A 14,960-nucleotide genomic window follows, 5' to 3' on the forward strand; every position below is an offset into this window, starting at 1 on the left:
ATAATTATTTTTCCACCTAACTGCAAAAGGTTCAACTTTTGGGTCATGTATCAAAATGAATAACTCTTGGCAAATGTTGCTTTAGTTTTATATTCTATATTCATTAAAAGATGTAATTATAATCAGGCAGAGTTTTTTTCAGATTCAGCGACTGACTTCTCCTGGTCTGCTAGCTGTCTGCTCTAGTGTTTGCCCCGACTCGGTAAATGGGAAATAAACAAAGTGACTCGGGCCAAGCAACACAACATGTTTCCAGCCAATTAGCAACAGGAGGCGTTTGAAAGCCCATCTGACCTCTCACTCCTCTGTGTCCTCGCTCCAGACGAGCAGAGCTTCCATTACAGTGAATAAAAAAGTGCTTCCTCGAGTGAGACTAACTGGGTCGTTTTCTCTTGCCTGTTTAAGTTGTTTTCCTGAGGTGTGTGTCCTTAAAATTCGGGGTCACAGCCTCCGAGGGAGCAACGAAAGGAGAGATGTTTATTCAGCAGCTGAGTTCAAAAATCCACAAACTTCCTCCTGATTTGTCGCTGCCCTTAAGTGGATGTTTACAAAGTTAATGTATGATGATGGACTGTTGTTGTTGTTGGCTTTGGCTCTTGTCATGTTTGTCCTTCTGAGAGCCATTATAGATGCAGGATATGTTGGATAATTGTCAAAATAAAGTCGTCCTCTGCAGAGGGAGGTCAGTGTTGAAAGGATTTTTAGAAAAGGCTAAAAAATAATGAGAATTGATAGATGAATTAAATTGGCTGTCAGAGGTTGAAAACATTCTTTTGTTACATGAAGGTCACCTGTTTAAGGAGCTACATTAGCTCTGAGTGGTGAAATGATTCCTTGTAACAACCTCCACCTGCTCCAGCCCAGCTGGTCATTTCTTTCTGCTTTCTTGTGTGAATTCTTATGATTTTAGTTTATGAGAGATTAAAACAGTTCCCATATTGACCACAGATTCTTCTTCTTTTGAGGTTGGTGCATACGCTGAATAACACTGCTGGGTTTTGAGTTTTGGGACTACAAAGTTAGCCGTTTGGGTGTGGCTTTTCTGGATCCAGCAGCTGCTTCCACTGTCGCAGCTTAAGCATAGCCCCAAACCAAATGCAAATGGGCTTCCTTTAAAAAATGTACTTTGATCTTGGATTTCCAAGCTTAACACATGTCTGTGAACCAGCTGTAGCGTATCTCTGAAGTCTTTAAACGTAGTATTTTTATGTTTGACCTGAGTCAAAGTGATTTAAAGTCCCATAAGTCCACGGGCTTATCAGGAGTTTTTCGGGAAGCTGGAGAGGTTTGTTCCTTTGGGGTTCTCAGGCTGGCTCCAGAGTGCCAGTCAGGCCCTCTTCCAGCTTTGATTGTATTTCAAACACAGTCTCACCGACGGCTGCTCTCAGCAGCCAAAGCACTCTGAGTCAGATCAAATCAAATGAAATCTATGGTATCAGTTGTTTTTACAAAACAAGTTTGTTAGCAAGTATCCTGTTAAGAGAAAATACAAAACCAGCTCACTTTACAGGTGAAGACAAGTAGCACAAAACTTTTGAACAGCAAAGTGAAAATTATCTGAGAGGGGCACCTGCTGCCTCTAGCATTCAGATTCAGCTGAATGTGAAATGCATCAGTCTTTAACTTTGTAAAACTCTTTCATTGTGTCCAGTAAAAAGCAGTTTCTGTGCAGATGTGCAGCTCTTGTACCATCTGTTATCAGCAACAAATGGACTCCAGCTCTTTTACATTCTCTCATTAGTGAACTATCATTTTCTTTAAATGCATGATTAAAGCCAAATCAGGGGGAAAGTGTTAAATTGGTGTAGCCTGGTCTACCTTGACATCTAACCAGTGTGCTTTTAAAAAATGTCTGCTTCCTTCTCCCAGAGCCATACAACTCACTCTTTAGCTAACAAAAAAACGAACAAACTTTATGATAGATATTTCCTTCTGAAAGTGGTGGAGACCAATAAAAGAGTTTATTATGGAGTCATATCCGCCTGGATTTGATTTTTGGTTTGATACACAAACTTAAATAAGTTATAGGTACATATAATCAGACAGAAATGATTGTGTTTCAGTTTAATTTACAGTTTCATTTAGCAGACGCTTTTGTCCAACGCGACGTACAACACAAGCAAGAATTTAGACAGAAGGAAAACCTAGCTAGTGTGACAACAGTGCTCAAGTTATTCAGCTGCAGGTGCTGCTATTAAGTGATTTTTTTTTAAAGTAGTCTAGAATAAGCCAGCCAACGAACCACAATTAATTGCTGCAACTTGGGTTACTGGAGTTACTATATATATATTGCTTTGAACTGCCTTATCACCTTCAAAGACTCCTGAAATGAGTGATAGTGATGGTGCTTGACTGCTAGATGTTTCAATCAGCATCTGATTACACTGGCAGCTGTTTTTAACTAATTTTTGGGAGCGGAATCCAAAAGTGATCTTAGTTTTTCCTTATCACATCAAGTTTTTGAACCAGAGGATGCTGTTTTCTTAAAAAATATGTAGGGATGCACGATGATATCGGTACAATATCGGTATCGGCTGATAAAAGCTTAAGAACACGTTTATCGGTATTGGCAGATATGAAAATTTCTGCTGATAGGCACAGCGGATAAGGTGCTATTCAGTTAGGATTATTATTATTTTCCATCTGAAAAATAAGCTCCTTAAATAAAATGTAGCACTTCATTTACTTGCACTGCAGAGCTCTGTGTCTGTCACCAGGTTGTTACAGTAGCTCTAAAATAATCAAATGCAACTTGGTTATGTTTAAAAATGCATTGTACATTTAAAGTTCATGAGATCTAAAGAAATTATTTTCTGTATTTCAATACTGAATGTCTTGAGTTTGAAAAAATAATACATTTCTTATTTATGGTAAAATCAAATGTTTTTTGTCTTGTTTTATGTGTGTTTCTTAAACAAATAAGACCTTCACAATTAGAATAACATATAAATGCCAGTACAGGATAGACTTAGCTTTCTTTACAGTGAAAAAAAACAAACAACCTTGTGATTATTGGTATCAGCCAAAAAGGGTTTCGATATATCGGCATATCGGATATCGGCAAAAATCCAATATCGTGCATCCCTAAAAATGAAAAATAGTTTACTTAATAGATATGTGCTTGTTTAAAAAAAAATTAAATATTGACGGTATTGACAACTAAATATGAAGCAAACAGGCATAACTGATTGTGTATTTAATATTATTATGTTTTGACAAAGGCTATGGCTACTGAAGGAGCTACAGATTTGATTGATTGATTGATTGATTGATTTATTGATTGATTGATTGGTTGGTTGATTGATTGATTGATTGATTGATTGATTGATTGATTGATTGATTGATTGATTGGAAATCTTTAATGTCCCTAAGGGGCAGTTTGAATTGCAACAGGAATTAAAAACATACATTCATACAACTCAAACACAGTGAAAAAGTATTTAAAAAAACAAGTATAGCACAATACTAGTGTGTTTTTCCAATCTGGCTTGCCTACAACCTGTTTAAGAAACAGATGGCCACAGGGACGAATGATTTAATATATCTGTTTGATTTGGTCTTGCGGATAACAGTGTACCTTCTCCCTGATGGGAGAAGCTGGAACTCTGAGTGTAAAGGATTGACAGGGTTTTCCAGAATGGCCCAATAAAATTTGTACCTATGTAAATGAAACACTAAGATGAAATAGTTACAAGCTTTGAAAACTAAAAACAGCATAAAGCGAAATAGAACTGACAAAGGTATGCCCATGTTTACAAGGTTAAGAGAAAAGCAGCACAACTCCTTCTAATTCCTACTTTGCTAGCTTTCTGTTTGCAGATATTGATGGTACTGACCTATTGGGAGCTGCACACACCTCTGACCGCACTGTCTCAACTGTGACGGCACAAACAAGTTGCCACGTAGCTGTAAATGACTCCAATCATAATCAGCTGGAGAGTCTTACTAAAGCTTGACGTGCTAGAAAAAAAACGAGCTGCAATTTTGGAATCAGCATGCCAGCTTCAATATTGATCGGCATAAAAAATCTACCTCAACAAAAAAAAGAAAATCAAATTGTTTCCCAGTGTTATTAATGGAATCAAGTTTGTGTTTTTGTTTGCTGAGAGTGGCCATATCGTCCATTTGCAGGTTTCACTAATGTCGAGTCCAGCGTGATTTGTTCTCTTTTGATGTCCTCAGACGAGCCGCAGAAACCTTTAATCATAGAATATCTTAAGGTGATCAGAAACATCGGAGTCACAAACAAACCACATTCAATCAGAAACATTCTGGAAAAAAAAATCCAATTATGAAAGAAAATGGTTCAAATCTCCTCTCATAGTAGCCCCAGTCACCCATAACTCAAAGCACTCAAAGACATGGTGCATGATAAGAAAAGAAAGCTGCATCAGAAAACATTTCCCGCTGAGCAGTCTACATCACATATTCATGGTGCGTAACAGCATTAAAGGTTTTTCAGGGGTATCAGAGGTTGGATAGAGGCCAGTGTGCATGTGCGTGTACACTGATGTGTGTTAGTATGCACGCTGCATGAGTGTGTGGCTGTACAGTAAATAAGCCGTGTGGCCTCAGGGTGATATAACAGGCAGGTCAGCGAGATGAAAGGATACAAAAAGACACACCTACTGCAGCAGAGTGAGCTCAGGTGGGTGGATGAGGGTTATATTAAACATACAAATCAAACCAGAGCTTTTATCAGTAATAGTATTACACTCTAATGTAGCATTTACACACAGCATTGACTTATTCTTGACCCTCTAGAGGCCTTGACTTATTTCCTCTGTAAATTCAATGTGTGTGATTACCAAAGACAGCCTGTCTCTTATTCTTTGAAATTACATGCTTAGAAAAGGTTTTTGTACCTGATATTTGATTTCTGAAGTATCAAACATTGATCATTTTGTCAAAGATCTGATTATCTGAAAAAGAAGGAAATTTTTTGTTTTACTGGAAAGTACATTTTCATACAGTTTTAATATATTTTGCAACCCTTGGAGCGTCAGTAAGCCCTGCAGTTTAAGGGTGCACCCACGCGCTGAGACTACAATCTTTGTCACAGCAGTCTGTGATTTACCTCCCAGCCATCTTCCCTCACTGCATGTCCTTCTCTTCTCTCTACTCACTATATTTTCTATCTCTTTTCAACTGTACTTGCCAGTAAAGCCAGAAATGACCCAAAAATTAACTTCCTCAATATTTAATCTAGTGAGACTCAGGTTCTGTTTTTACTTTTCTCTAGTATTTAAGTTAAAGACTGGTGCAAAAAAATACCAAAAAGATGTCACATAGGGCTGCAAACAACTAATATCTAATCATCACATTATTTTCACAGTTAAAGCTCCTGTGAGGATTTTTTGGGGGGTTGTGTTGATTTTGACGCCCCCATGTGGCATCAGAAGCAACCTGGAGATGATTTATCTCTTAAAAGATCTTCTTTTTCTGATCAATCTGACATTTACGCACCCTGATAGTTTGCCTTAAAAGATATAAATAAAGGATTTTAAATAACCTGCTAGTGTAGGTCATAAAGAGGCATCAGTTTTGATTTTGGGCTGTTTCGTATCCAACTTAAAACTACTTGCAGGAGCTCTGAGTCTTTGAACTCATTTAGACTGGATTAAAGATTACGAGCCTCTAAGGCCAGACGCCACATATGCACATTTGTTCCTTTAAGACCGTATGCAATGCGTAGGTCAACAGGTCAGACGGTGTCATTCATCTCAGAGGTCAATAAGCGGGTTGTTAAAAATAAATTAGAATTAACACCAATTTTCTCAACAAATTAGTTCATTTCATTAGTCACATGTCTTGAAAATGACGAAGCTGTCTGAAATGGCCATCCAGCCTAAAAGGTGTACACACGTAAATGTTGAATCCTGGGAGAGTGATGCAGCCTGAGCTAAAGGCTAACACAGGAGCTAAGCTGTTTGTGCTAATGTTCATTCCAACCCACAGTCAGCAGTTATTCTGCAGTGGTCTGTTCAAACTTGAGAGTCTATCAATAAAATGAAGAGTGAGGTTACGTTAGCTCTGATTGGTAGATGACTGGCAGGACGAAGCTAACCAGGATTTACTAACGTTATACATTACAGACATGTCTTTGAGCACTGGGCTGCTAACTGTGCTGAATATTAACAGGTACTAAACTACTTACAAACTGTCAGAGTTTACTTGTTATCACATTGGCCTACGGGTATGTCAGAGCACCGGGCTGCCGATAGCACTACATAAGGCCTGCTGCTACAAGGTTTGCTTGATGTCACGTTTCAAACTGTATTGCTAACTGTACTGATAAATACCTTACCTTGGCGCGTTGTATCCAGTAAAAAGTCGTCTTGAACAAAGAAGTTATGTTTCGATCCAATCTCAATTTAATTCCAAAACAAACACACGACTCACTTAAAGTAATTTACGACAGTGTGTGTGAGGCTCTGGGTCATAAGGTGGTAAGGGAGTCCAATTAAAACAGATCCTTCTCATGGCATCTTAAAGTTTTATTCTAGAGGCAGGAGTTAGCATGTGTGTGGCATTTTGTCTCAGAAACTCTTCCCCATAAAATGCTGAAAAAGTGTGTTTTTTTTCCATGATAATCATTAGTGTAATGACTTCACAGTTATTAAACTAAGGACTGTCAGTCACACATTTAAAGGGATCCCCTGGGAGGAACAGTGTTCCATATTTGGACCTTTTGCTCAGCAGTGTGACGAAACACAGCCGGACTGTTTTAACTGGGGAATAAAGAAGATACATTTGATTTAAAAACACAACAGGAGAGCAATTAACTGCAATTGATGACATTTCCAAAAGGTGACAGAAAGACCACTGATGCAATTAGAGCCTTTTTACATACAGACTCAAAAATTGTACCTTTAAGCAGGGACCACTTATTACCTGTGTTTTTCTAAATGTGTTTATTCTTTGTCTCTGTGTGTGTGTGTGTGTGTCCCTTCCTGTGTGAATTCAGCTACATCCAGAACTCCCAGCCGTACCTGAACAACATGACAGCGGTGGGCTGCATGATGGCTCTGGCTGCAGTGTTCCCGCTGGGGATTGACGGTCACCACGTCCACCGCTCACAGTTCCCTGTCGTCTGCCAGGTAACAAAAGAAGAAAGAGGAACGGAGGGAAGGAAAGGCTGATACACAGAGAGAGGGGCAGAGATAACCAAGACAACACTGAATACTTCTGAGATGGAGTGTCTGGGTCGCTTTGCTATTTGTGCCTAAGCACTCTTACGACAGTATCATATCACCAGTTCCCGGTTTTGCTACTTTCCCCTCTTGTTGTCGACAAGAAAATGCAATTTCTGAGCAGAAGAAACATGCAAAACAACCATAAAACTACACTGAAGAAAAATACATAAAGAAAAATTTAAAACTAAACAATTAAATAAAAAAATAGTACATTATTGCTCATTGTTAAAGCAGGAAATTATGATGCTACCTAGCAGACCAATTGCATGCCTTAACCAGCAGCTGGACTTGAATCGTGCTGTTTTCCCTGTGAAGGATGTTGTGCTTGTTTTTGAAAAACTAAGGAGACTTTAAAGGTAACCAAAAACTACAACCTGTAATTGTTTCCTTTTTGTTTTGATGTGTTACTCAGGGCAGAGTTGTGCGCTGCAGAAGGAAAAAGTAATTTATTTTTCGGTTGGACTTTAATATTCTGTGTTCCTCTTGTTTTTCTTGTAATTAGCTGAAAGGTAAGGGTTATCAGCTTCTGCCAGGGTGTCTGCCGGTGTCACATCACTAACATATGGTGTTTCATCTTGTTCCAGCTCTTAATTAAAGCTCTGTGACATTTACACTGAGGGAAACGTGTAAATAGAAAACCAAGTCATTTTTATGCTGTTCTGTTCAGTTCAATTAAACTGGAAGTCCTGTTCATCATTTTTATAAATCCTTCAGATGTTTCTGAAGTTAGACTGACATTTTTTAAAAGTTTGGGATCTCAGCTTTGCTCCGTAGCTTTCCACAGTGTTTGACTGCTCAGTATTAACTCTTAACGGTTCATCTACAGGCCAGTGAGGGTTAAGTCATAGTTAAGGGAGAAGCTTCTGAAAGTATAAAATATGTTTTCTCTCCAGGGTTGCAGTTTGGAGGTATTTCTGTCAGTTCAAATGAAATCCTACCTGCCACTTAAATTGACTCCCTGCTTCAAGCACTCCTTGTCTTAGGGGTTGTTTTGGCTTAACAAATTGAGATTTCTCAGCTACAACCAACACACCTTCACAGCAATCAGTAATGTCATTATTCTCAACATGCATAAGTCATATGTGTAAGGTAATAAAAGTTTAAACAGTGAATTTATTCACAAAGAAATGAGATGTATTTGGTGTTCAGCTGCACAGACAGGATTTGCTGGTTGCTAGAATAGCACGGCAGTGGGATCCCTGCACTAATGAGGAGTGGGAGTACTTCTCTGTCACCCGTGTTGAGTCTTTTTGTTGTGGAGGCGAGAGGGAGATTTCCATTTCTGTCTCTTCTCTGCTCTTTGTCCCTGTCCAGTTATTCTCTCTCATGTTTTTTTCTGCCTGTGTCCAGCTTTCTGCCTCTGACCCTTTGCTTTAGATTATTCTCTCCAGTTTCTGCTCCTTCTCCTCACCCTCCTATCTATCTATCTATCTATCTATCTATCTATCTATCTATCTATCTATCTATCTATCTATCTATCTATCTATCTATCTATCTATCTATCCTTCTATCCTTCTATCTATCCTTCTATCTAACCACTAACCCATCCATCCATCCATCCATCCATCCATCCATCCATCTATCTATCTATCCATCCATCCATCCTTCTATCCATCCATCCATCCATCCATCCATCCATCCATCCATCCATCCATCCTTCTATCCATCCATCCCTCCATCCCTCCATCCATCCATCCATCCATCCATCCATCCATCCATCCATCCATCCATATATCCATCCATTTATCCATCCATCATTCCATCCATCCATCCATCCATCCATCCATCCATCCATCCATCCATCCATCCAACCATCCATCACTGCTTTTTGTATATCCTCCCAACCATCCATCCATCCATCCATCCATCCATCCATCCATCCATCCATCCATCCATCCATTCCTAACTGCTTTTGGTCCATCCATCCATCCAACCATCTATCACTGCTTTAAGTATATCCCTCTATCCATCCATCCATCCATCCATCCATCCATCCATCCATCCATCCATCCATCCATCCATCCATCCATCCATCCATCAATTCGTCCCTTTATCCATCCATCATCCATATTCACCCACACATCAATCCTCCAACTGACTCACCCACTCATACATCCATCTATCTATCTATCTATCTATCTATCTATCTATCTATCTATCTATCTATCTATCTATCTATCTATCTATCTATCTATCTATCTATCTATCTATCTATCTATCTATCTATCTATCAGCCTTGTTATCTACATAGCACTCCTCCCAAATTGGATGTGCTCTGAATGAAAATAAAACCCTCCTTTAATTTTCTGGTTTTAATGGGAGAATGAGAGAATAGTTTTTTTTCAGAGTTTTTGTAGTTTAATGAAAGGGAGGTCTTAATTTCCCCTGAGGAAACTTCTCAAAATCCTATTTCTGTCCCCCTCATGTCTCCTGTTTCCAGTTGATTTTCTAACTGAGATCTCCCCTCTCGTGTTGAACTTATTAAAAAAAGGTGCAGTTGGTAAAAATATTGACATTTTGTCTGAGTTACCTTCAGGTATTATCACAATGGGCTCAAAGCAAAGAGCTTATGGGGCTGCAGCAAGTGGTGAAGCCAGCAGTTTTCAAGCTGTTTAGGATGTTTGCTTATTAAAAGGAATACCTGCAGACGTTTCTCAGGCTTAGAAAAATACATCCATTTTTTTCCCTATGTGCTATTTTTATTTGCCGTAAATATTCTCCGTCAAGCTGTGCTTGAATAAAACATCACTTGCAAAAAAAAGTCAGTAAAGCAGAGAACTTTGTAGTAAAGATGCAACACTATCATTCCAGTCTGGAGAAATGAACACAGCTCTAAGACGAGTTTCTGCTACATTAGACCAGAGATGACAGAGAGAATTCTTTATGTTTCTTTTCTTACATCGTGGAAAACACAACAACCAGTGGTGTCATTATTTGTAAAGTGACAGATAGATTTATTGTGAAGTGACTCAGCAGCTGAAGAAATGAGTTTAATGACCTTCTATGTCAGATGATGTTAGATGGAAGATAGTTTGTATATGTAATGTTTTTGGTAGATGTATGTACTTTAGCTCAAACTTTACTGGAACTCCTGCAGTCCCACCCTTTGAGTCTGACAGTGGGCCACCCACAGCCTGGCTCTGCTCAGTCTCTGTCCGTCAAAATGAAGTTTTCCCTCCCAGCTGCAGCAGAGCTGTGCTTGCTCTGGATGGAATTGTTGAGTCTCTGTTAATAATAATATAAAGAGTGCGCTCTTGACCTGCTTTATATGAAAAGTGCCCCGAGATAAGTTCTGTTATGATTTTGCATTAATAAATAAAATTGACTGGATTGACCTTAGCCCTTGAATGAAGGTATTTTTAAATTAAAATTCTCCTCTCTTTCTCTTCTCCTTCTTCCTCGTATCTCCTCCGCCGCCCCAGTTCCGCCTGTGGCTCCTCGGTCTCGGCTTCAGCCTGGCATACGGCAGCATGTTCACCAAGATCTGGTGGGTCCACACCCTCTTCACCAAGAAGGATGAGAAGAAGGAGAAGAAGAAGGTATGGAGGATGAGGTTGAGGGCACGAGGGATAAGCTGCTCTGCAGTCTCAGGGGAGCAGAGAGGAGAAGGAAGGCAGGAGGGAGGGAGGCAGAGGGAGACAGAGGGAGGCTGGGCTGTGCAGCGTGTGTGGCACTGGCTGATAAAAAAAAGTTCAGTTTAAAACTTCACAGGGTGTCCAGTGATATAAGCCTCAAGAGGCCGGCGCAGCATCATTCAGTGCAGCAAGGTTACAGTAAAATACTGCAAAAAACTGAAATCTTATAAAGTGTTTTTGTCTTATTTTCAGCAATAATTGTCTTAACATACTTGATTTTAGACTTTTTCAACTGATCAGTCCAGAAAATGTCTTGTTCGATGTTATTTAAAGACAAAAGTGAGGTCTGAATTGCTTGTAACTCGAGCTGTCTTGCGATTAAAAAAATAATCCGAGTAATTACAGGATTTGTAATGAATTAATCAAATTAATTGCATTTTAATCTCATATCTTTGATCTCATATCCTCAAATAAAGAATTTAGTTCTAGGACTAATCAAATGAATACACAAAGAAGAGAAGCTTTGTAAATCCACATGTTTTTCAGCTGGCCAATATTAAAATGTCCATGTTCGCTGCCATTGACGTCTATAGACGCCAATTCGATCGAACGGTTTACTGCGTCTGTAGATCTAAATGATGTTTTTTAGTGGGGGAGGCCAGGTCTGGTGGAGCCTGTCAATCAAAATCATGCTTGTAAACTACTGTGGGTGAGAGCATTGCGCTCTTTGGATGAGAGGTCAGCATGGATATGAGGAGAAAATATGGGATGACAGAGGCATAGAAAGTCGCTGCAAGTCAGAAAAGTTCAGGCAGCTCACGCTCCAACTGAGAATGTGTGGCGGTAGTTCAGAGAGAAAGAGCGGCGCCATCATGAGAAAAGACGACAGAGATCATGGACATCCACTCTTCTTTGGTAGCTTTAGTGTTTAAATAGTCATAAAAAACAATATTATTTGGTTTGTGGAAGACCATTCATAAAGCTCTGATAACGGCTGGCAATGAATGAGTTAATCACGTTTTATAAAGTGTTGATTTGCGGTGTAATTAATTAATCAATCTAGTTAACGTGTTAAAGTGACAGCCCTTCTTGAAACAAGTAAAAAAAATCTGCTAATTGAACAAGAAAAATTTGCAAAAAAATTTGCCTAACACTAGAATAATGTCTCAATAGGAGATAGTTTTCTCTTGTCCTTTTGGCAGATTTTTTTTCTTGTTACAAGCAATTCAGACCTCATTTTCGTCTTTAAATAACTTGAAAAAAGACATTTTTCTGGACTGTTTAGGTGAACGAGGCTCATATTAAGTCTAAAGAGACATTTTCTTCTGAAAACAAGACAAAAACACTTGATAAGATTTCATTTTTTTCCAGTGAAGGTGCTGAGATAAGAGTGTCGGACACACTGACATAGATACTTTATATATAGAACACATCATTTCTGCACAAGTAGATAACAAACCCTGTGACACTGACGTCATCAGATTTATTTGCGTGCTATTGTGTTTATGAGTGGGTGTGTGTTTTTATTTGTGTATGTCTGTGCTTTGTTGTGAAGATAGTGTATCCTGGAGACAGCAAGATTCTTCAAGTGTGTGATTTGTTGTGGAAATTCCTAAGAACTAATCAGAAGAATGAGAGATGAAACCATTATGGAATATTTATGAATATGGATGAGTATTTAAGTTCTATGCAGAAATCCAGCCTCCGGGGGGTTTATTATTTGAGCCTCAGCACAACGAATCAGGTTGACTTTCAACTCCCTTCATGTCCACAGAAGGGCATTTTCCCAGAGAGCAAGTCTCCCTGCAAGTATTTAAAAAAAAATCCACAAATGGAGGAGAGAATGAATGCTTCAAATCGTTTTTCATGCAACTGAAGTGTAGAGGCGCTTGGACTGTGTAATGTGTTTTCTTCTTTATTTTATATTTCTGTCCTACTCATTGCACGCTTGAATGGTTGTTACTATGTTGGGGCGCTGGGAGTAAGCCGGCGTGGTCGAATAAAAAAACAGAAGTGTGGAAGACGCAGCGGGAGAGCTCATTTTGCTCTGCTTGTTTCCTGTTACGGTTGCATTGCTGCGGTTATAGCTTAACTTAAGAAGAATACATTTTATATCAGTGGCTCCAGAAGACGTCCTCACATAAGCAGTGTCATCACAGTGTGTGTAAATGATGATTTCAGGTTGCAGCACAAATATAGCTTGCAGACATTCACACACACACACACACACTCCCACTGCTCCTTAAATATACTAGGACACACACATACTTGCACACACACTCTGAGACACACACTTAGAAGACAATTCGCGCCCAGTCATCCAGAAATCACAAGGACGCCTGTCGAATTATTTGTCCTGGTTGTTTGTCTTTGTTTGTAGACCGGCTCATGATGCCCTTGGATAGTGATGACTGTTGTGATTGTGTCTGTGTGTGTATGTGTGTGTCTCTGCTCACACAGCAACACTTGGAGCCATGGAAACTCTACGCAACAGTTGGAGTGCTGCTGGCTATCGATTTTCTGTCACTCATGATCTGGCAGATTGTGGATCCTCTGCACATTACAGTCGAGGTAAAGACGGATGAGAACATTTGTCATGTCTCAGTGACGCAGTAACGAGACACTGGGCTTTCTTTGTGAAAATATTCCTTATTTTGTCTCATCTTATAATCAAAGAGCACAGTCTGAAACAGAAATAAGAGTCATGTTGTTTCACAAAGAAAGGCTGAACAGCAGTGCTGTTAAAGCAACATTTATGACTTGAATAATTGCATTTATTTGCTTTTGATTGTCGAAGAACTATGAGCACCGTTAAAGCAACCCTGAGGCATTAACTGTGGCAACAAACATCAACTCGCCGCCTCATAAAACATTTATCATTCAAAGGTCCCATTATTTTGTTTTAACTTCATTAAACTTGCATTAATCAATAATATCACTTATTTACAGAGAAGAAACACGGTTATCAACACAGTCTGTTGCTCTGTGGTGTATCATTGACTTGAATCGAGTAGCTTGTTAGCATAGCATCCCATTTTAAGAGTCAGACGTTTCAGTTAAAAAGAACTTAAAGGTTAAAAATGTACAACCTAAGATATATGCTAGAGTTAGTAAAAAAATTTTCTTCTCGCTCAGCCTGGATAATGAAAGACGATTCTCTTTGATATGCAATTAGAGAGGCACAAACTTTGTATCAGTGTTAGTCTGGGAAAATAATTACAAAATATGCCTTTTTTCATGACGAGCCAAAATACATTTTCCACTAGGGATGCACAGATACCGATCGGTGATATCTGTGTATTGGTGCCCTTCAAAGCTGGATCGGTATCAGTGGGAAGAGATCCATGTTTCCTCTGATGCTCTTTGCTTTGTTTTTTGCTGCATTACCAGTCAACAGGGTATAAAAATTTACATTAAAAAAGAACTTGTGTACATTCTGAAGAATTACTTTAATGGTAAACATTTCAATATTTCTTAGTTTAAATAAATATTAACTTCATTAATTCCATATAGAGGGATTATCAGTCTACATCATCATAAAGATGTGCAAGCATCTTGACCGCAGAAGCAGCGTTTAGCTCCATTCATTCAGACGAGCTTGCGTTTTTTCAACACTAAATTCAACCTGTTATCAGCATCAAAATGTACGGTTGTTCTGCTGTCAGTTTTTAGAAATGATGCTATACAACAGAGGCAACGTCTATCAAGTTTTGACAGTCACAGAGCAACCGGTGTTTTGGAGGTAATAGCGACCATGCTAACTGGTGACTCTCAGCCGACAGTTTCAGTGACTAACAGCTGAGAGTCACCAGTTAACAGGGTCACACTTTACACTGAAACACCAGCAACGTCTGCAGGTGAATAATTAACTCTGGACGTAGTTTTCTGGTTCTTTTAGAATGAACCGGGTCTCAGACTCGGCAGTCTGTGTGCTCTTTTTGGTTTGGGAGGGTTTCTGATTTATTGACACATGTTTACATCCTGGTCTGTCACAGTCTGGTAAGTGTCCAGGGATAATGCAGTCATGAGCATCAAGTAACACTTGTGTGTCTCTGCTAAAAACGTCTGTCCACCTAATATCTGTCCACTCACTGCTATTCCACAAACCTGGGAGCCATTTACCATCAGTAAAAGTGATGATATTAAATTTAAAAATGCATTTTAAGTGGTTAACTCCTCCACGTCAGTT

At 39.1% G+C, this 14,960-nt stretch overlaps 1 protein-coding gene across 1 annotated transcript in view; it reads left to right on the forward strand.

Annotated features, from left to right (window-relative positions):
• Positions 1–14,960, forward strand: part of gabbr1a (gamma-aminobutyric acid (GABA) B receptor, 1a) — a 135,369-nt gene that overhangs the window by 103,747 nt on the left and 16,662 nt on the right. Inside the window, exons 17-19 of the mRNA XM_074682777.1 lie at positions 6,968–7,100; positions 10,619–10,735; positions 13,232–13,342. Of these exons, the coding sequence (XP_074538878.1) occupies positions 6,968–7,100; positions 10,619–10,735; positions 13,232–13,342 (361 nt within the window). The remainder of the gene's footprint in view (positions 1–6,967; positions 7,101–10,618; positions 10,736–13,231; positions 13,343–14,960) is intronic.

The sequence above is a fragment of the Halichoeres trimaculatus genome, unplaced genomic scaffold, assembly GCF_033239565.1.
Source record: "Halichoeres trimaculatus isolate MK-OKI-2021-1 unplaced genomic scaffold, fHalTri1.1 fHalTri1_scaffold_12, whole genome shotgun sequence".
NCBI classification, from domain to species: Eukaryota; Metazoa; Chordata; class Actinopteri; order Labriformes; family Labridae; genus Halichoeres; species Halichoeres trimaculatus.